The 20,817-nt window shown below is 40.2% G+C and overlaps 1 protein-coding gene across 4 annotated transcripts in view; it reads left to right on the forward strand.

The window, feature by feature from the left end:
* Positions 1-20,817, forward strand: part of plce1 (phospholipase C, epsilon 1) — an 81,317-nt gene extending 60,500 nt beyond the window's left edge. The window contains exons 15-45 of one of the 4 annotated variants that reach the window (XM_008436706.2): positions 85-213; positions 294-430; positions 708-814; positions 915-1,039; positions 1,143-1,287; positions 1,682-1,846; positions 2,060-2,174; positions 2,297-2,456; positions 2,568-2,690; positions 3,716-3,852; positions 3,932-4,170; positions 4,268-4,329; positions 4,676-4,841; positions 4,930-5,037; positions 5,342-5,458; positions 6,559-6,717; positions 6,999-7,134; positions 7,394-7,435; positions 10,262-10,380; positions 10,600-10,717; positions 12,397-12,534; positions 12,739-13,029; positions 13,897-14,060; positions 14,485-14,746; positions 14,982-15,100; positions 15,401-15,529; positions 15,612-15,809; positions 16,634-16,837; positions 16,951-17,163; positions 17,791-17,902; positions 19,418-20,817. In XM_008436706.2, the coding sequence (XP_008434928.1) occupies positions 85-213; positions 294-430; positions 708-814; positions 915-1,039; positions 1,143-1,287; positions 1,682-1,846; positions 2,060-2,174; positions 2,297-2,456; positions 2,568-2,690; positions 3,716-3,852; positions 3,932-4,170; positions 4,268-4,329; positions 4,676-4,841; positions 4,930-5,037; positions 5,342-5,458; positions 6,559-6,717; positions 6,999-7,134; positions 7,394-7,435; positions 10,262-10,380; positions 10,600-10,717; positions 12,397-12,534; positions 12,739-13,029; positions 13,897-14,060; positions 14,485-14,746; positions 14,982-15,100; positions 15,401-15,529; positions 15,612-15,809; positions 16,634-16,837; positions 16,951-17,163; positions 17,791-17,902; positions 19,418-19,608 (4,630 nt within the window). In that variant the 3' untranslated portion in view covers positions 19,609-20,817. Of the gene's footprint in view, positions 1-84; positions 214-293; positions 431-707; positions 815-914; positions 1,040-1,142; positions 1,288-1,681; positions 1,847-2,059; positions 2,175-2,296; positions 2,457-2,567; positions 2,691-3,715; positions 3,853-3,931; positions 4,171-4,267; positions 4,330-4,675; positions 4,842-4,929; positions 5,038-5,341; positions 5,459-6,558; positions 6,718-6,998; positions 7,135-7,393; positions 7,436-10,261; positions 10,381-10,599; positions 10,718-12,396; positions 12,535-12,738; positions 13,030-13,896; positions 14,061-14,484; positions 14,747-14,981; positions 15,101-15,400; positions 15,530-15,611; positions 15,810-16,633; positions 16,838-16,950; positions 17,164-17,790; positions 18,000-19,417 lie in introns of all 4 variants that reach the window. The other 3 variants (XM_017310984.1, XM_017310983.1, XM_017310985.1) reach the window with 3 other exon arrangements.

Genomic DNA, 20,817 nt, shown 5'->3' on the forward strand with positions numbered 1-20,817 from the left:
TACGTGACTGCACCTGAAAACTTCAACACATTTAAAACAATTGAGGTTAAATATGCGCATAATACAAATGAATTGTATCTACAGATTCACAGTTGGAGACTTGTCGGACTCGGACGGTGACCTGTCCACTGAACCAGCACTGAAAGAGGTGGAGTTTCAGGGTACCGAAGAGACGCACAGAGCTTTCAGTCACGGCACGGAGCTCATTCCCTGGTAAGAAATAAATATACAAATATGGCCCTTGTTTTGCATGAACAGATGTTACAATTTTTTTTTTTTTTTTTTTTTTCTAGGTATGTATTGTCACTACAGCCAGATGTTCACCAGTTTCTGCTGCAGGGAGCTACAGTCATTCATTACGACCAGGACAGCCACCTCACCGCTCGCTGTCTGCTGCGGCTTCAGCCTGACAACACGACGCTCATCTGGGGTAGATACCCTCAAGACATTTATGTGTCTCCATTTCCTCTCACCTTATTGTTCTTTAAACAAATTTAAAACGGAGCTCTCTACCTTAAAAAATACAATTTCCTGTAAGTTATGTTGTAAACCGACTCTGTATTTGTTTACTTACATTTTGTTTGCGAAGTGTCTTTTTATTTGCCAGATAAACCATTTAACTTGGTTGTAAATGTTCGCATCCATGCAGAGCATCGTTAAATCCCTGTCCTTGACTACGTCTCCAACATTTTGTAAATATTTGGCAGGTAAGCCTCAAAGCGGAGGAGCTTCCCCCATGGAGCAGCTGCCCGGGTTAGGACAGAGCGTGGTGCCTGGGTTGGCTGAAGGCCTCTTGGACATTGGAGTGGTGAAGGTTTGTTGAAAAGAATTAGACTCTCTTAGGAGCGTGCTTTGTGTTTAAATTACATATCACGGTGGTGATTTAGACTCATGGTGTTTATGTGAATCTGCAGGCAGTGTTTCTGGGCCATCAGGGGGTTGATGTTCACGCTGTGTGTTTGCAAAACAAGCTGAGCCAAATGACGGTGGAGGAGAACGGTCTGACTCTGCTCTACGGTCTCAGTACCACTGACAACAGGTGGGTGTGTGCTTACTAACAGCAGGCTGCAACACTGATTTGCTGCCAAAACACCTTGCTGTGATTTTGAAACGTGAACCAATTTGCTAACTTGTGCTGTCAGACTACTACACTTCGTGGCGCCCAATCACACCGCACAAATGCTCCACAAGGGCCTGTCAGAGCTGGTGAATGCAACCAGGAAACTAAAGAAGTTCCCAGACCAAAGACTTCAGTGGCTGAGGAGGCAGTATGTGAGCTTATATCAGGTAAATTATGAACTGGAATGGTATCACTAATAATTTTACTAACTCAGCTATGTGATGTAAATGATGTACAATGTAATACTTTGCAGAAGAATTCGTTTTGAGCTTTTCCACATTTTATCATGTTACAACCACAAACAACCTTGTTATTTATTTAGATAAAATCCGGGACCATTCTAACACATGCATTTGCTTTGATCTAAACCATTTATTTTGTGGTTTCAAAACTGACATTTTCCTTCAACGTCATAATTTTGTACTACTTTGCATCAGTCACATGAAATCGTAATAAAAAAGATTGAACTTTGACGAAATGTGAAGAAGTTCAAGGAGTGTTGGTGCTATTATCAGAGCTATTTTAACATATCAATCTGTTGGTCTAATTCTGCATATTTAGGAGGAAGGCAGGTACGAAGGTCCCACATTAGCTCAGGCCATTGAACTGTTTGGTGGGAGGAGGTGGAACATGGGCACAGGTGCTGTAGAGAAACAAAGTAACCAGAAAAACAGCCCGCTGAGCATCAACGACAAGTCCAAGAAGAAAAAGAAGGTTCTTGTACGGGTCAGTACCTGTACGATTTCTGTGTTTTGCCTTTTTCCAGTGTGTCTTTAACAACTCATATAACTCAGATTCATAGTAATTTAAGCTGTGAAGGACCAAAAATCATTTAAATATCTGATTCTAATAATTCTAAATATTATGGCTTATAGATGGTTTGAATAATTAGAAACAAAGCACCAGAAGCATAATAATGCCTTTCTTCATGTATTTCAGGGAGACAGTGGGGATGCCACCGATGATGAGATGGTTTCCAGGAAGACGCGGAGCTGTAAGGAAGGTTTATATCGAAACGGTCCCGAATCTGACAGCATCGACCAAGAAGATCCAGGTGAGACCTTTAGGACTCATATAAATTCAGTGAAGCTAAAGTAGATTCTGAGAATCATTAATAAAAAAAAAAAAGACTATCACAAAAGCTCTGGGTATAAGATGTATTCATCACCTCTGCAGATGACAGCTTCCAGGGACCATTCTCCCTATCATCCAATAAGAGCTCTGGGTTGCTAGCCTCTTCCTCGTCATCATCTTCTTCCTCCAGCATGGCCGGGTCCAACCACTCCCGTCCACAATCATCTCCAATCCTGTCAGGGACGTCCAAGTCACAGCCAGGGTAAAAAAATAAATAAATACAACACTTACAGCCTCACTTGTATGTAGACCTTATTCTTTTGATTTTGGTCGTGATTTTTTCTTTCCCTTGTTTTTCTTTTTTCCTCCGCAGGGCGTGGAGCAGCAGATCGTGGCACGGCCGAGGTAAAGCCTGCTTCAGGGGCTTCCAGAATCTCATGATTTCTGACAGCACCATGAGCTTCATTGAATTTGTTGAGCTCTTCAAGTCATTCAGGTATTTGCGATATGGATTACTGCTAAGATAGATAAATTACATTTGTCGGCTCAATTAGGAGTTTTAACTCTGGGTTAAGTCTGTTTTTTTAGCCTCTCCACAGTGATTTAAACCAGCATTAAATGTTCTATTTCTGAATTTATACACTGTCTGAATATAGACAGCTGTGCCTAACTCCCCGCTCTTATGTAATAGTTAGGTTCTTATCAAATTTCCATAAAGGCAAAATGCTACAATAAGTGCCCCTCATAGTTATCGTGTTTAGGGAGTTTTCAAAGGATTCTGCTCCGCGATTTATTTGGCTTGTCTACATTTTTCCTCGTCCAGTGAATAGAAAGAAAAGCCGTACCCTGATGAGCATTTCTTGTAACAGTCCTCCTACATTTCTTAGATTCTCTCATCTTCTGCCTAACCTTTTAGATTGTGCTTTCTGTAATAATAACCACTTAGAACAATTTTACTGCTTTCATGGATCAGGGTCAGAAAAAAGAAACACAACACCTTTTGACGTCTAGGGCTTTCTTAGAAGGTCTGTTGACATACAGTAAATTGGTCAGTATTTATACCGCTTAAACATTCACCCATGTTTTCCACATTGCAGCCACAAACTTCCATGTATTTTGTTTGAATTTTTTTTTGATAGATCAGCTTAAACCAATGTAAAAAAAAAGAAAAGAAGAAGAAATCTTGGCACTACATGGGTTGGAGTCATATGCAGTGTGAGACACACAAAGGTTCTGCCAACCCCCACAAACAGACCCCAGAAATTTCACAGTTTTTGCTATGCTTGATTGTAATACAGCAGGATGGCCAAACCATCTCCAATATTTATAGTTTTTATGGTTTTAAATTTCATTTAAAGGGTCTTAAAAGTCATAATTTTGACTTGCTAAAACCTACACATTGATTTGACTTTTTTTACTTATCCTAATGGAAACTCAGACTGTTTTTACAGTCAGATTAACTGTCTGTGAGTCGATGTTTGCATGAATTGGACTGAGTTCATCTATTTGTTTTCTCCACAGCATCCGAAGCAGGAAGGACCTGAAAGAACTGTTTGACACCTTCGCTGTGCCCTGCAGCCGCTCATGTCCAGAATCCTCCCCTCTCTACACCAACCTCAGGATAGACGACAAAGATACAGGACTACAGCCAGACCTGGGTAACAACCCAGAAATTCAAATTCATGCTCAGTTACCCTCTTTCTATTCCAGCTTCTAATTGGTTTGTCGGCTGTTTAGACCTGCTCACTCGGAATGGATCTGATCTCGGCCTGTTTATCCGGACGCGGCAGCTGATGTCAGACAACCAGAAGCAGATCTCAGATGCGATCGCGGCGGCCAGCATCGTGACAAACGGCACAGGGGTGGAGAATGCATCGCTGGGCGTTTTGGGATTGGCTATACCACAACTCAATGACTTTTTAGTGAACTGTCAGAGAGAGCATCTGAGCTACGATGAGATCCTCAGCATCATACAGGTACAAATCTGGAGCAAGGTGGACAACAACACAGATTATACCTCAGTAATGAGAAAAGAAATTAACACTTTGTGTCTACTATTTACTTCTCTTGCAGAGATTTGAGCCTTCATCAACCATGAGACAAATGGGTTGGATGTCATTTGAAGGTTTTGCAAGGTATAGCACAAAGTACACACTAAGCTTCAACCTGGTGAAAAACTTTCCTCTTTAACTTTTCCACATTTTATCTTGTTGCAGCTGCAAAGATTCATAATTTTATTGCCCTTATATGTGACAGACAAAAACAAAGTTATCCCTAAGAAGTTTGTAATATTTATTTATAAATAAACATCTAAAACAATTAGTGTATGTATAAATTGAACCACCTTTACTCTGAAACTCAGAAATAAATCCCAATGCAAAAATTTTTGCAAGTGGCAAATTGCAAACTGTGTGTAGAAGACACAGCAAAAAAAAAACGTTATTAAATCGCTTAGAAATTGTTTCTCTATGTCTGGATTAGGTTTCTGATGGACAAAGACAACTTTGCTTCTAATAATGAGGAATCTCAGATGAATCCAGAGGAGCTGCAGTACCCTCTGTCATATTACTACATCGAGTCTTCTCACAACACCTACCTGACTGGTCATCAGCTCAAAGGAGAGTCCTCTGTTGAGCTTTATAGCCATGTAAGTCACACTGTTAAATGGTGTAACTTTCAACCAGAATGTCCAGATTTTCAACATTTCTTTTCCCTGTAAATTCTCTGATTTTCAGGTTCTGCTTCAAGGCTGTAGGAGTGTGGAGTTGGACTGCTGGGATGGAGATGACGGCATGCCAGTCATTTACCACGGACACACACTCACCACCAAAATCCCCTTTAAGGTCAGATATGGCTATTTATATTTCATAAATATAATTATTTATATTATAAATATAAATACAAATTAGTCCTTGATTTTTATCACATCAAGCTGATAAAAGTTTGATTTTGGATCAGATTGAGCTAATTTTTTTCAAACATTATAAACATTTACCAACTGGTCTGCACTGAGCTTCAATTACTATCCATCTTGTGCAGCATGCTTTGCAGACATTTTTGTTGAAACTGCAACTCAGAGGAATGTTTTAGTAAATTCTGATTTAGTTTTGTTTGTAAGAAGTTCTCCTTGTTCCCCTGATCCCTCAGGATGTGGTGGAAGCCGTAAATCGGTCCGCATTTGTCAACTCTGACATGCCAGTCATATTGTCCATAGAGAACCACTGCTCACTTCTGCAGCAGCGTAAGATGGCTGAAATATTCAAGGTATGATGGGACGCTTTGAGACGTATGTGAATAATTTGTTTTGGGTTTTGTTGATGCCCGAGTAGTAGCCAAAAATAAAAACATAACTGTTTTTTTTTTTTTTTCCATTAATGGAATACAGAAGTTAAAATATGGTCGTAGTTGGCATGAAATTTATATTAATCTTGGACTTTTAACAATGCCTTTTAGCAGTTTTTTTTAGACAGAACTGGCATGATTATACAATAAATAAGCTCAATAAATTGTGAAAGAATTATTTTCTGAAGTTTTTTTCTTGGAATTTTTCTCTTACACACTGAACCAAATTATTCATACTAGCCCAAATCCAGACACCCCTACTGATATGAAGTTAGATGTCAATAAGCATTAATAGATCTAATTTAATTTGTTGGATTTATTGCACAGAGCCAGTTTTTTAGCAGTACAATTTAGGGCTATTTCAAACTTATTGTTATCCTGCTTTATCTATTCCAAACAATCTAGAAGTATGTTTGGCGTCATTGTCCTGTCGAATCACCCAACTATCCTGAAAAAAGAATGGATCAATTCAAAACTAAAACCATCAAAGATTCACCAATGATTAGTGTATTAGTGCTGTATACATAAACTAAATCAAATTGAATTGTGTATCCACGTTTCTGCCCAAAACACTGTATCACCACCTTAATGAAATATGCATTCACAGTTTCCAAGACTTCACATATGTTTTCAATCACCACATTTTTCCAGCTGCTTTGATGATTTAAACAGACAATCTTGCTTTTTTTAAGTTGCATCGTAAACTGGAGGTCACGCCAGGTCAGGTTCAGGGAAAGACAGCTAAATCATGCGATGTCACCAAGAGAACTTCACATCATTTCCTCTTCCTTGGAGACCCACTTCTAGCGATCTTGATAAATTAAAGTCTTTAAAGTTCAAACAGCTCTGTGCCCCTTGACAGTTTACATCACCCTGGTCATGTTTGTTTTTTGTTGCCTTGTCTTGAGTTGATAAAGACACTTTCATTTTTTACTTGAGCTTCAAACATCCTTTTTTTTTTTCCCTTTCATCCTTTCGACATGACACATCTTCTCACATTAAAAAAATGTTTTTTCCATTAGACTGTGTGTGGGGAACGTCTCGTGACTCGTTTCCTTTTTGAGAGTGACTTCAGCGATGACCCTCACCTGCCGTCCCCGCTGCAGCTGCGTGGGAAGATCCTCCTCAAGAACAAGAAGCTGAAAGCCCATCAGGCGCCGGTGGACATCCTCAAACAGAAGGTCGGGATAAAACGGCTCCCGTCCATATGTTTGCATAATTTATATTTCCTCAAAGTGATTCTGTGAAGGAACCTCCAGGCTGCTTTAGTTTATTACATATTGAGCACCGCTGCTCATTTAGAGTACCGTGAGACATAAATAATAGATGTGCTGAAATGTATGCACTATTTCGATTTAGCGAAAACAAGGATTTCTCTATGGACAACAGCTCTTATGTTTAAAATCATGAGTGATATAGATCCTAGGTCCTTCTGATAATATCCATGTAAACTCATTCACAGGCTCACCAGCTGGCACACATGCAAGCCCAAGCGAGCAACGGATCACCAGGAGTATCTTCCCCTAACAACCACGCTAATGAAGAAGAGGAAGAAGAGGAAGATGAATATGACTATGATTATGAGTCTCTATCAGATGGTGAGGATAGCTATGCTTTGAAATGGGGGGAAGCCAACTCCAAAGCTGCACTCAATTAAAGAGGCCCAATGGGATTTCAGTGAACTCAAAACAAACTTGAATATGCCCCCACTTAAAAGTTTTCATGTTGTCTCCTTTCGTTCACTTTCTGTTCACTACTCTATTCTGTCCTTCCTCTTTTTAACAGCTGATTGTGTTTTGTTGACACTTTATTCTTTTTCGTTTCATTTTCCCTTTTTCTTGCCTGTTTTCCACTTAGCTGATGTCCTCACAGCCTCTACTGCCTCATATGGCCTAGAAGGTAAATCCCCTGATGTGCCTCTTTAAGCTTCTGTGTTTTCTCTGTAATTGTTGTGCAGTGGACGCTGGTGTTCTTTCAGAAGGTTTGTGAAAAAAACAAACACAAAAAACGTCAATCTTTGTGATTAACGTTTATTTAAATTCCTTGAACGCTGTCATATTCTGTCACATTACAACCGCAAATATAAAGTTTCAGTGTTTTATATTACACATCAAAACAAGGCAGTATGTAATTGTGAGAACCTCAGAGGTTTATTAGAGAACATCAGTAAACAAACAACACCAGTAAGACAAATAATACAATACAGTTTTGAGCATATTTGGACACTGTTAAATCCATCGTCTGAAAATGTAAATGTATAGTAATCCTGCTAAGAGGGACAACACCAGAAAAGCAACCAAGAGTTCAATGGTAATTCTGGATTAACTTCAGAGGGCTGTGAGGTTAACAACCCTAAACATACAGCAAGAGCTATAATAGTTTATATTAAAGCATATTTATGTGTTAGAACAGCCCTGCTGGTGGAGACATACTCCACTAGACTTTCAGGTGTTATTGCAATAAAAAGTAGTTGTAGACAGTATTGACCTGGGCGCAGAAGAGCCTGTAAACCTCAGAGGCCTTTACAGAACAGCTGTACTTATACTTATAATAAATTACACCAAGGAAGAGTCTGTTTACTAATTAAGTGACTTCAAAAGGCAACTGGTAGCGTCAGATTATAATAAAAGAGTAACAGAGGCTGAATACAAAAGCAAGCCACACTTTTGTGTTGGTCTGTCACATAAAATCCCAATAAAATGCATTGAGATTTATGGTTGTTATGTGGCAAATTTGGAAAAGATCAAAGGGGTGTGAATCCAGAACAATAACTGTGTAAAATACTTTGTTTAGATATTGACGCTAAAACTCTAGTGTCTTTTCACGGGACACTGTGATTATTTGGCGCTTTTATACCACTGCATAATCTTTACAGATGAAACACCAGGATGAAGAAGTGCACTAGTGATCGCTGCTGTTGCTGCTGTCTGCGTGCTGCTTGTGTGGATCAAAGGTCCTGCTCTGCTCTGTGTTGCTTTCTGGCATGGGAACTAGCACTTCAATCTGTTTTGCGGTGAAATATTTATTTATAATCTTTGATGCTTGACTGTAAGAAAATAAAATAAAAGTGACGCAAACGGGTTGAACTGTCAGCCTCTCCTGCAGCACATTTGCAACCCAGTATTTTCAGATTTTACACCTCAGCTTAGGGACAACTGTTTGTTTCTGTAGTTCATTACTCGGTGACATCAGCAGTGTTTGTGATTACATGCCGCTGCTCTGCGATCACTATGTAGTTTCTGAACCTATGAATTTTTACATGCTGTTTGTCGTCGAGCTTGTTAGACCCTCAGATCAAAAATCTGTGAACGTTCATTTTAGAGAAATCTGAGACTGTTTTCTGTCTCAACACGTTCACCAAACTTTGACCTGAGCTTTCTTCATGTTCAAGGACTGCTAACGTGAAACAGCCTCGTCTTCCTGCATAATAGCAGCTGCATAAACGCAGTGCAGTCAGGGAACCTGTGCACATCTGTATGTGCTAGCCTTGAAGCCTTCTGATTAAAATTGGATTCCTATTGATAAAACTTCACACTTATTGTCAAAGTATAATGCTGTCTGTAAAGTTGCTCTTTGTCCCATAAAGATAAGATCCCCCTTCCTCTTTTCCTCCGTACTGTGTTTGTCTGTGACCTCGCCAGCGGCTGGGCAGACTCATCAGGGAAGCAAAACAAAGCCATCTGGTTTCTCAGGCCCTACATTGCCCCTGTGCTGAACAACAAACCAGGGAAAACTATCCTGCCGTGGTCTCAGCCTCAGCCCTGCCCTTCAATTTGCTATTCCCTGGTTGTCCCTGCTTGACAAATTCACCGTTAATAGAGCTTTAGAACGCCAGTTTAGCTCTTTTTTTTTTTTTCCCAATACTTGCTCAGAAATATTAACCAATAAACTTATCAAATGCAGCTTAATCAAGTAGTCCTCCACCCTGTTTGTTTTATGTTACCAGCCTTAGCACTAACATCAGCTTGCCCTTCAAATACAAACATTTCAGTTCTAATTTGGCAAGTTCCCTCCCTTTCTGGTTAAACAGTAGCTCCCTCCCGTCACACTTTGGCCCACCTCAGCTGCTGTCTGCAGTCCAACGTTTAACCTCAGCTTGGTTGTGAAACCGCTTTTTAAAAACATTCCAAATGTTAGGAATTAAGATTTTCCAAATAAAAAGCCTCCAAGCCTTTAAACTGATGTATGTTTTTTTTTTTTTATTCCGTCTTTTTATTTCTGTGTAGGAGGAAAAGGGAGCATACAAACAAACTCCTGCTGTTGCTTCTGTTTACAGTTAAGAGATAGTGCTTTGAATATTTCTTTTCAAGCTGGAATTTTTGTGAGCTTTTGCTTCAGAAATGCTTATAAGCTCCCCAATGGGAAAGAATATGCTTGTTAGCTGCTTAATATATTTTAAATGAGTTTTTGTTGATGAACATTAGAGCTGAAGRAAATGTGGAATTACTGTTTTTATTTTAAGGCTAGATGCCTTAATTTTGCTGTGGAGAAAATATCAGTTAAGTAAAAATGTCTCATGCCACAGCAGTGTAGGATTTGACTAGGCCATTCCAAAACTTTTATTTAGTTTTTGGTGTTCTTCTCTATACAAGYTAAGACGATCTTGAATTGATACATTTTCTGATAGCAAACAGGGTTCAGGATCTTACAGAAGAGTCATCAACGTTTAGAAAATGCTTGTTTTGATTAGGTTTCCTTTCTCTACTATCCYGTTTTATTGTACAGACAACATCCTGGATGACAAGCCCGACGCTAAGAGCCCGGCTGACAAGGAGGAGCCAAGTGTTGACGAAATACCAAAGAGGATGAAGAAAGCCGACAACATGATACAGAGCAAAGGAAAGGTTAGAAACCTAAAGTCATAAAACAACTTCATTCCTTTGATTAATATTTTTACTCATTTATCATTTTCTCATGCTTGTTTTTCTTCACTATTGTGGAACACAGTGTGACATAAAAAAAATAAGTCAATATGAGCTAAATGCATTTCAGTATCAGCCTGTTTTTATTTGCTGCTTATGTGAAATCCAGCTTCTGTTGCTCCCTAATGTCCGGACCTGCAGGTGTTCGACATGGAGCTGGGTGAGGAGTTTTACCTTCCTCAGAACAAGAAGGAGAGCCGACAGATCGCCCAGGAGCTCTCTGACCTCATCATCTACTGCCAGGCTGTAAAATTCCCTGGTATGGACATTAAGCACTCAGTGTATTTATCTAGATACGTAAGACGATTTCAGTTTTGTTTTTGCTCTTAATGCCGTCTTTTTGAGAAAGACTTTTTTGCTATCCCACACAGAACACCCACTAAGCTCGTGACTCCTCCTCCCCCGTTGGGAAATTGTGGCCACTTTATTATGCTTCAGTTTTCTGTAGAAGTTGATAAAACCTCAGTTAGTTTTACCGTGTTGTAAGAAAACTCTTTACTTGCTCTGCCTTTTTTGACTTCAGAGTTTAACTTGAGTACATCCTCAGTTCTTCAGATCAGGACTCTTGACTTCGTTTTCTTTATGCACTCATGATGTTGCCTGTATCATCTTCAGAGAAATCCGTCTTCATTCCTCACTGCGATTTATCTAAAATATTTCTCCATGCGCTTTAAATATAGAACCTCATCATCTCTTCCATGTCTAAAATATGGTCTTCTCGTTAAATGACATTTGCCCTTATAAACCCACCAGTGTTTCCACTAGTCTTTTATTTGTTTACAGTTTCCAGAGACAAGGATGTGAGAAAGGAAGCCGGATGATTGGCTTATTTCACAAAGGCAGCAGGCCTGGCACTATTCCTGACTGGTCACCCTACCCCATAAAAAACTGTGTGCAAATATTTACATTTTCAACTTTTATTTAAAGCAGAAATGTTTGATGCCATTGGTTTTAGTAACACGCTTATTTTTTGCTTTTTCTCATATTTCAAGTAAATGCATAAAAACTTCATTTTGCATGAATAAATCCACTTTGAGAAAATTCTGTGTGGGGGATAGAAATTTCCTAAATAAACATTGACTAAAGCTTTCTTCACGTCAAAGTAAGACCAATAATGGATCTCGCCAAGCAGATGAAATGAGCAATTGACAMTCTTAAAKAAGAAAAAAATAAATAAATTATGGCACCCTGCTTAGTACTGGTATAAACCATGCTTCCTGTGGAGTAGGACTCCAAACTGAGAAGTGCACGCTCTTCCAAAATACACATTTAGGCAGATTGCTTGGCAACAGAGGCAAGTTGGGAGTTTTTACAGCTACTTCAGGCTCCAGAGCCTCTGTGTCATCAGCTCAGATTAATCATTGGTTGAAAAGTGTTTTTGGTTTTATGCCTTTTGACTGTTCTCAGTCATATGCCGCACAGAGTACAGCACGAGATAAAAATTATTGATCAAAATGGGTGGCGGTTTTCTTCACTTCTTTACAAAATTTCTAAAATGCCTCGGTTTTAAATCGTATGTTTGTTTTTAAACTGTAAGAGTTTTTTTTTTATTTTTTTATTGTTGTGTTTTAATGTACAGCACTTTGTATCAGCTGTGATTGTTTTAAAGTGCTTGATAAATAAAGTTGGTATGGTGTTCTGATGACGTTTTTGGTACTTTATCCTCCACAGTAAGACTGAAACTGATGGTGAAGTTGTAGACATATTCCCACACTTATAGGAGAATTCCCTATATTTTGAGGAAACTGCTAGACATCTCATGGCAGTGGTGACATCTTGGCACAGTACTAGGAAATTATGTTTAATTTATCTAATTAAATTAAGTTTAATTAGATCTTGGACTTTATTGGTTGATATTAACCAGAGTTAAAAGGGACTATGAAATGTATAGTATGATTCACTGTAATCTTTAAAGATGTGCCTTCTATCACCCTGCAGGTCTGTCTACCTTGTCTCCATCTGGTTCTGGTAGAGGAAAGGACAGAGGTAAAAGCAGGAAGTCCATATTTGGAACAGCTCCTTCTCGCTGTGGCGCAACAGGGGAGGTCACAGCCCAAAGCCGCACCCCAGGAAAAGGTATGCAGGGCCTAGAGCTGCTCCTGATTTAACAGAAATTAGAAAATAAACAGACCAACCTGTCAATTAGTTAAGGGTATTAATAATTAACTATCAATCTTTGTACACTAACAGAACCCTAATTCTGATTTATTTCTATTATTTTGYCTTATTTTAGAAGACTAAAARTACTGATTTCAAAAGTTTTCCTTGCTCTTTCTGCAGGCGGCTCTGAACGGCTCAGCTGGGAGGAACAGCAGACATCCCCCGTACTCAACCCCCCCACTTCGCTCAGCGCCATCATCCGCACACCCAAATGCTACCACATCTCATCCGTCAACGAGAACGCAGCCAAGCGACTGTGTCGGCGGTACTCTCAGAAGCTGATCCAGCACACGGAGTGCCAGCTGCTCCGGACATACCCAGCAGCCACCAGGATCGACTCCACRAATCCCAACCCTCTGCTCTTCTGGCTGCATGGAATTCAGCTGGTGGCCCTCAACTATCAGACAGACGGTGAGCTGACCTGCTTAGGTACATGTCAGTCAAGGTATGAAGCGGGATTAAAGGCAGATTATGTCTGCTTGATAAAATGCAACATGTGTTTTGAGTTTCTACATAAGTCTATAGCATCTTTGGATTGCCTCGGAGCCTTTAGGTCCAGATCTGCCAGAGCAAATATAAAAGTTACTTTTAAATTATTTCATTTGTTGCAAGCCTTTTCAGACCAATAGGTGCTAAAAAATTTGTTTTTTCTAGTCACATTGTGTTGCTTTTTTGAGGTCGTTTAGCCTGTTAGACAGATACTACTGATAGAGTAGTCAGACCTGGGTGTGGCAAGACATACTGAAATTAGCTTCCTCAAAACTTCATTAAAAAATGAAGTCATAAATTAGCAACAAGGAAATTACCTTTTAATTTAGGTGTGTTAAAGAAAGCAGAAACAGAGGAGATCTGTAAAGCAGAAGTGTTTTTTTTTTTGAGGATTGTAGCGACTGTTCCTATCCTTTAAATATTTCCTACTCAATCATGSCTACATCATCTTTAAAACATAAACTCATGCATAAAAGTGATCGATGTGACGAGGATGCTCACAATCACGTTAAGTACTTGCCTTTTAGAAAGGCTCTCTTGAATGCAGTTTGAAAGAATGGCAGTGTTAAAACACGGGGAAACAATTTCATTGTCTCTTAAGAGCAGTTTACATGCAGGCCACATTCTGTTTTTGTGAGAAAATCCCTCAACTCGCTAATGTGAGCCCACACTGCCGCCTTTTCCCACAAACTGTTACGACAGAAGTCAGTTCCTTCTACACTGTTGCTATTTTGTGCAAAACTCCTGCTTKTTCTGTTGTGTTAAAAGTTTTTATTTTTTMCTCCTCAGATCTGCCGATGCAGTTRAACACAGCGTTGTTTGAGGCTAATGGTGGCTGTGGCTATGTTCTGAAGCCTGCTGTGCTCTGGGACCGTAGCTGTCCACTTTACCAGCAGTTCTGTCCGATGGAAAGAGACCCGGAGAAAATGAGCCCAGCAGTCTATTCCCTCACTGTGAGTTTAAACTTCACTCAGAATGACTACATTTTTACAATTGTTCTGTCATGTTTCAATTTTAACTTCCCATATGTACATCAAATGTTAGTTTAGGATCTTAAAAAAAAAGAAAATACACACAAAACCCATGGCTGTATTGCCTTTTTTGGATGGAAGTCGATCGGTTAAAGTTGCTGCTCATGTTAATAAAGTATTATTCGCCTGGTCGTAAACTGATGTACCAGAACAAAGAGTATAAACAGGAGTGACTCGACACAAAAATCACACTGTGTTCCTGTGTGGGGGTCTAAAAGAAGGTAAATCCCCATTTTGCAGGTCAGGGTGACTGTGAAKGCAGTGCTCTCAGACCCACCCGCTGTTTAGTGCCGAATGATATATTTAGAAAGAAATGACAGCATCTCACATGGTGCTTTCCTCTCAGCTTGTTTCCGGACAGAACGTGTGTCCGGGTAACAGCTCCGGCAGCCCCTGCATCGAGGTAGACGTCCTGGGAATGTCGGTCGACACCTRCCACTTCCGCACCAAGCCCATCCACCGCAACACCCTCAACCCGATGTGGAGCGAGCGCTTTCAGTTCACGGTGCATTTCGAGGAGATGTGTTTCCTGCGATTTGCCGTGGTGGAGAACAACAGCTCCCAGATCACGGCTCAGAGAACGCTGCCTCTGAAAGCCCTCAAACCAGGTTGGAGTCACACAGCTGACAGCAAATAAGTGATAGTAAATGAAAATAAATACATAAAATAATATATATTTGTGTTAATCCTCATCTCATGTGTACATTTTAGAGGCATTAACACTTTTGTAAACCATTATACACATAGAAAATTTTAGATCCAGTCTTTCACAGTCATTTTAGAGACATAATTAAAGTAAAGCACATCCAGTCAGAGTATAGTTATTGTTTTTCTGTGTTTTAGGTTACAGGCATGTTCAGCTGAGAACGCAGCATAATGAACCTCTCGAAGTCTCCAGCTTGTTCATCTACAGCCACAGAACAGAGGAAGGTCCCACAGGGGGCGCCACTCCCTCATCTTTGGTAAGACTTGCTCAGGTCTGGTGCTGAGATTGCAGCGGTTCAAACGAGATTTGATCGCTTAAGTGCACTTGTAAAACTTCAAAGCCTTCGTAATGACACATCCTCATTAAAGTTTAACAAGTGATAGACTGCAACCCAGGAATGTTCAAAGCAACTCCTGCTGGCCCAGTCAGCAACATCAAAACTCGCTTCGGTTTGACTTTCTCGCTCTGAAGAGAGTGTCGATGAAAGCAGAAATCTCATGTCAGGAAGTTTCATAACGTGCCGCGCCACGCCATGCGTGGCCTGCTCTCTCCCCAGCTGTTTAGTTCAGAGGAGAAGCGTCTTTCAGAGCAGCACAGGGTGACGGTACATGGGMCTCCTGGTCCAGAACCCTTCAAAGTCTTCTCTGTGACGGAGCAGACCACAGCCAAGCAGCTGCTGGACATGGTATGTGCGACAAAAATGAAAAAGCGACTGAGGCAGGAGTGAAAGAAATAAACRCAYGCATTTGTCGTTTATATGTGTTCAGGTTGTGAGATCTGGAGAAAACCCTTTGGAGCATTTCTTGTGTGAGGAGAAAGTGCCCCTGCTGAAGGAGCGCAGCGAGGTGAAGCGCTGCGCTCAGTATCGGCCCCTGGCCCCCGAGGAGGAGGTGGTCAGGCTCGTCAGCAGCTGGGACGCAGACGATGGATATGTGGGGAGGATCTGCATCAAAACAAGAGACGAGGTACAAACAAACTGAGCTGCATCCTGCGCTTTGCCTCGTCTACATGACGTAATGTAGACTCTAGTGCCCTCTTGTGGTTGCCTCTTAAAAATGCACTTCAGGGAGTGAGATTCTAATGTTCAAAAATGTTATGCATTTCAATGATTCTCTTCAAGAACAAAATAAATTATGTAAAATCATTATGCACAGATGGATTTGTGATCCATCTGTGGATCCATCTGTGGATTTCTGCACAGATGGATTTGTGATGGACTGCCTGACCTAAAGCATGTGAAGAATCTATGGAGTATTGTCAAGTTGAGATCAAACATCGCAGACGAGCTGAAAGCTGCTCTTAGAGCTACATGCGCTTTATACCATTCTGTATTGATGGTATAAATGACACTGATAGTCTCTATAGATTTCATTTTTTCTTTTTTCTTTTTTTTCTATTTTTGAGTCTTACTCTTCACTTCTGCGTCCTGCTGTGATCACATTTGTGGAGCCTCAAGCACTTTCAGCACTGTTATATCCGAATGATTCTGGTTATGATGTTTATCTTTTTTTTATTCTGTGTGCGTGCGTGTGTGTGCGTGTGTATGTGTGTGTGGATATGTTTTGAACCCCTGCAAAACAAATCTACCTATAGCTATAAATAAAGTATATAGGTAGATAAACTATATAGGTAGCTATAAACTTAAAGAGCCCCAAACAAGTATTGCCTGCATATTCCTTTCAGTTTCCAAAATAAGTAGACCTTTCGATCATATTGTAATTTAATTAAAATGCACCTGTTCTTCGTACTTTTTTTTAAAGTTTGTTTCTTGTTGGTTTCATTAATTCAGAACCTTAACGACAAAATCACTGTCCTGGAGAGAGAGGAGGAGGCGACAGTGGGGGGGAAGGACGCAGCAGGAGGCGGCGGCGGCGGCGGCAGTGGAGGAGAGGATGAGATGTTCTTAGTTCAGGTCCATGAAGTTTCACCAGAACAGCCTCACACTGTGATCAAAGCCCCGCGGTACAGCACGGCTCAGGACATCATCCAGCAGGTGGGTCCCTAAGAAATTATTAAAGCACGGCACAGAATTCCAGCTTTATGATTTCTACATCATATTTTTTTCCCTCTGTTTTCTTTTTTTTTGTTTTTTGTTGTTTTGAGTAGACACTGTCAAAGGCAAAGTATTCCTACAGTATTCTGTCCAACCCCAATCCCTGTGACTATGTGTTGGTGGAGGAGGTCGGCAGGGACGCCGGTTCTAAGAAGTCCTCCGCCACCAAGCCCCTCCAGCGGGTGCTGCTGGATCACGAGTGCGTCTACCAAGCTCAGAACCGCTGGCGGGGCGCCGGAAAGTTCATCCTTAAACTCAAAGAGCAGGTAGCTGGAAACAAAGAAAGATATTTTCAGAACAAGACGCTTTTTTTTTTGTTTTTTAAGCTTCCAGTGTTTCATGCTTTGCTTTCAGGTGATGTTTTTGTCTCAGTTTTATTRTTTTATGAGCAGAAACAATGTGTGGCTGCTACACCTGCTCCCCATCCTTGTGCTTCTACTTGTTCTCACCTCATTACACATAAAGCAAACTGTTTCTCATGTTCTAACGCGCTGTTAATCATAATGGCTTTTGTGTACCTGCTGCTGCCTTTGGTTTTGTTTGTTTTTTGTGCTCGGCTTCCTCTCCGTGTTTTTTGTGATTCATGCAGTTTTAATGAGCTTGTAAACAGCTTTTTCTGTGTCTGCATTTTATTTATTTATTATTATTTTTGCATCTGACGTCTTTTGCTGTGAAACTGGAGATAAAGCTCGCTAAATAAAGCTTAAAGTACATTTTTAAGTTCCTTTTAAGTGTGCTTTTATTCACAAATAATACACAAGTAGAACAGCAAATAAATCAGGTTCCCAAAAAGAGGGGAAAATGAGAGAAAACCTGGATTCTGCCTTTATATTGAGGAGATTAGGGACATCTCTTATTTTGTTCCACTAACACCAAACCCCTTCTTCTTCCAGTTGGCGCGGGAGGACAAAAAGAAGGTGATTTCCTTTGCCAGCGAGCTGAAAAAGTTAACCAGTCGCAGCCGCAGCATGACGACGGGCCTGGCAGCGGACGGCCCCACGCAGAGTAAGGATGAGCGAGCTGCATGCTGCGTGGCTCTGACAGAGCTCCAGGAGTGAGGCTCACAATTTGCCTGCTGTCTGTGCATGGAGAGGCAACAGAGGTACTGTATGCTGTCTATAACCTCTAACATTACATTGAACTCAGTGCTAGCAGAGAAATTCCCATGTTCTCGCAGCTTCCACAGGGACTGGCACCAGTGAGAGAGATGTGCAAGAATTAGTAAATCACAAATTTGAAACAAAATGATATTTTAAGTCAGTGCATAAATTCAAGTATGCCTTTATTTTTATTATTCAGAACTAAATTTCCTTACTTATTGCCCTCTCTAACAGTTCTTTCAAAATAAAAGCAATTGAAAAAAATTTTTTGTTTATAATTTAAGCAGAATTTCAAAGTTGTATTGAGCAATCAATTATACACAGGTTCTTTTGATTTCTCAGCCTCTGGCTTGATGAGGACCTTCACTTCATACCAAACATACATAAAGGCTGCTTTAGGTATGCTTGGGAGGAGACTTGGTGACCCTTACATGTCAAGGCTTACTGCATTTCTCTAAAAGTGAGCGTTGGAGAACATTTTGCCACATTTACTGTCAGGATCACTAAAAAATTGTTGCTTCTTATTGACTGGAAACATTTGGGTTGAATTTACTTACTCTCTGGCAATAGTGTCTGTCTCCTTATAGTCCCTTTTTCTTGGAGAGATCACCTTTGACCTCTCTATGTTTCCTTTGATTGAGTAAAAATGATTAAAAGGAGCTTTGCACTTTGTCCTAAGAGGGAAAATTTGCATTTAAAAAAAATTACTTTTTGACTGAACATGGCGGAGCGTCTGTTTTTCTTTTTTAGGCTCTGAGGAGAGCCTGTTATGGTATAAATTCTGGTTACATTTGTGCCAGAAAAATTCAAGAGTTCTTATTGAGTATTTCATTATCATTTTGATATTTGGCTAAATGAACATAGAAATTGTTCACCAGACATGGAATCATCCTTCCTCCACACATGCATCTTGTGTGTTGACCAGATGAGAAGGTTAAATGAAAAATCTCCATTAGCCACCAGAACAATCAATACTCTACCAAAACATATCACTACCTGCAGCCCTAGATTTGTTTATTTTATGACTTTTCACACATTTTTGCAAGGAGTTTCACTAGTTGTAAAGTGCTCCATATGTGCACAGGGTTACTTTGCTACTGAATTACCGATAGAGCATGAAACGTGTAAATCATATTTATATCTGGAATCACTCTTCAGATTGTTTGAGTGTTTTGTTCTGATTCAGACATGTTGAATGAAACTAAGCTTCATTCCACCAACTCAAAATCAAATGTAGTAGTACACTAATCAGCATTTCAGTTTCACTTTCTAGCAATAATCCATTTGTCATGATTGTTTTTATCTGCTGTGTGGTATTGATTACGGTGCATCCATGTTGGACCTCTGTGGTTGTATGGAATAAATACACATATTTTCCATTCTAAATCTAAAAATGAAAGTCAAACTATGTTCTCTGCAGGGTATCTGTCTGCTGCTGCAGGTCTGAAGGCGTGGGTGACTGAGGGTAGGGTGGAGGCTGGAAGGTTCATCCAGGGTTCCTCCTCCTCCTCCTTTAATAGAGATCTCCGACTTTTCCAGCCTCCCAGCTGCTCTCTGACCCTCCGAGTTTTGAAGCTTCACCTCCTCAGGAACTGGAAGATCCACAAATGAGATCCAGGAGGAAAACTTGCACTGACTACTCGTAAACTTGGAGGAATTTTCTGTTTTTCCCACAATTTCTGAAGTGTTTCCACGAGGACTTGTAGCTTTTGAGGTAGATTCTTCTGTGCATAACAACCTAGTTTCCTCACTTGGTGGAAGGATGGACAGGATTTTGGGAGATTCCCAAGTGTCTGTTCCCATTCCTCTCGGTTTCTAGCGATTGTTACGGCTCCAGAGATGGTCCAGAGTATCATGGGCAGCTGTTTTTAATGGCAGTCTCCAGGGACTGTAAATAGCACTAAAATATTCCTCCTGTTTCTGACGAGCAGGAGGAAAAAAGCCCTGAGGGACAGTTAATTGACAAGTAAGTATGAGTCTAAACTGCTAAATGAGCTGCTCTATGGATAAATGTTTTTTTTTTTATTAGACACAAATTATTGTTTTGTGGTTTAGATGGTTCAAAGGTTTGATGTAAACTGATACTCAAGAAGTGACAGATGGAGGAAGATCTTAATTAAAATGAAGGATATTGTAAGGAGATTTTATTCTTCCTCTCTTGGGTAAAGACATTACAGCAGAGGCAGACAAGCGGGCTTGTTTGGTTCTTCTTCTCACTGTTTCAACTCTGTGGTGCTGTAAGAGCACAGTTTGAGGCAGCGAAGTAAACTTTTCCACTTTACTTGGTTATTCACTAACAGACGTTGCGAGGCTCCAGGCAATTTGCCGAACACTAACGTACCTGCACTAAAAGCAACAGCACACATGGCAGCGTCCTAGATCAGAGACGGTGTGCAATATTGGTTTCTGTTTAGGAGCGATCGTGGAACCTTTTGTTGCTTAACTTTAACGTGGCTGCAAAACTGAATCAGACTTCTATTTGAAGATGTTTTTAAGGAGGATTTGATTTGAAGCTGTTGCACAGAAAATTTAAGAGCTCACATCTCTTGCTACTTACCATTTTGGCAACTAATGCAATACCTTTAGGAAAATATGTATTTTGCAACTTACTATTGAGAGGCCACTGTACATCTAGAATATGTGCAAATTTTCATTTCCCAGTTTCTCAGTCTAATGTGTAACATGATTTTAAGCTGATTCTCAAACGGTTCCTATAAGTTCATGCAGCAGTGCAGAGTTCAGCTCCTAATTTTTTTTAGTGATTATTCTCCTAACAGCATTTTGCACATTTTCTTTCTTTTATTCGTGTTAGACGATCAT

This window comes from Poecilia reticulata, linkage group LG19 (assembly GCF_000633615.1).
Source record: "Poecilia reticulata strain Guanapo linkage group LG19, Guppy_female_1.0+MT, whole genome shotgun sequence".
In the NCBI taxonomy this organism is placed as follows: Eukaryota; Metazoa; Chordata; class Actinopteri; order Cyprinodontiformes; family Poeciliidae; genus Poecilia; species Poecilia reticulata.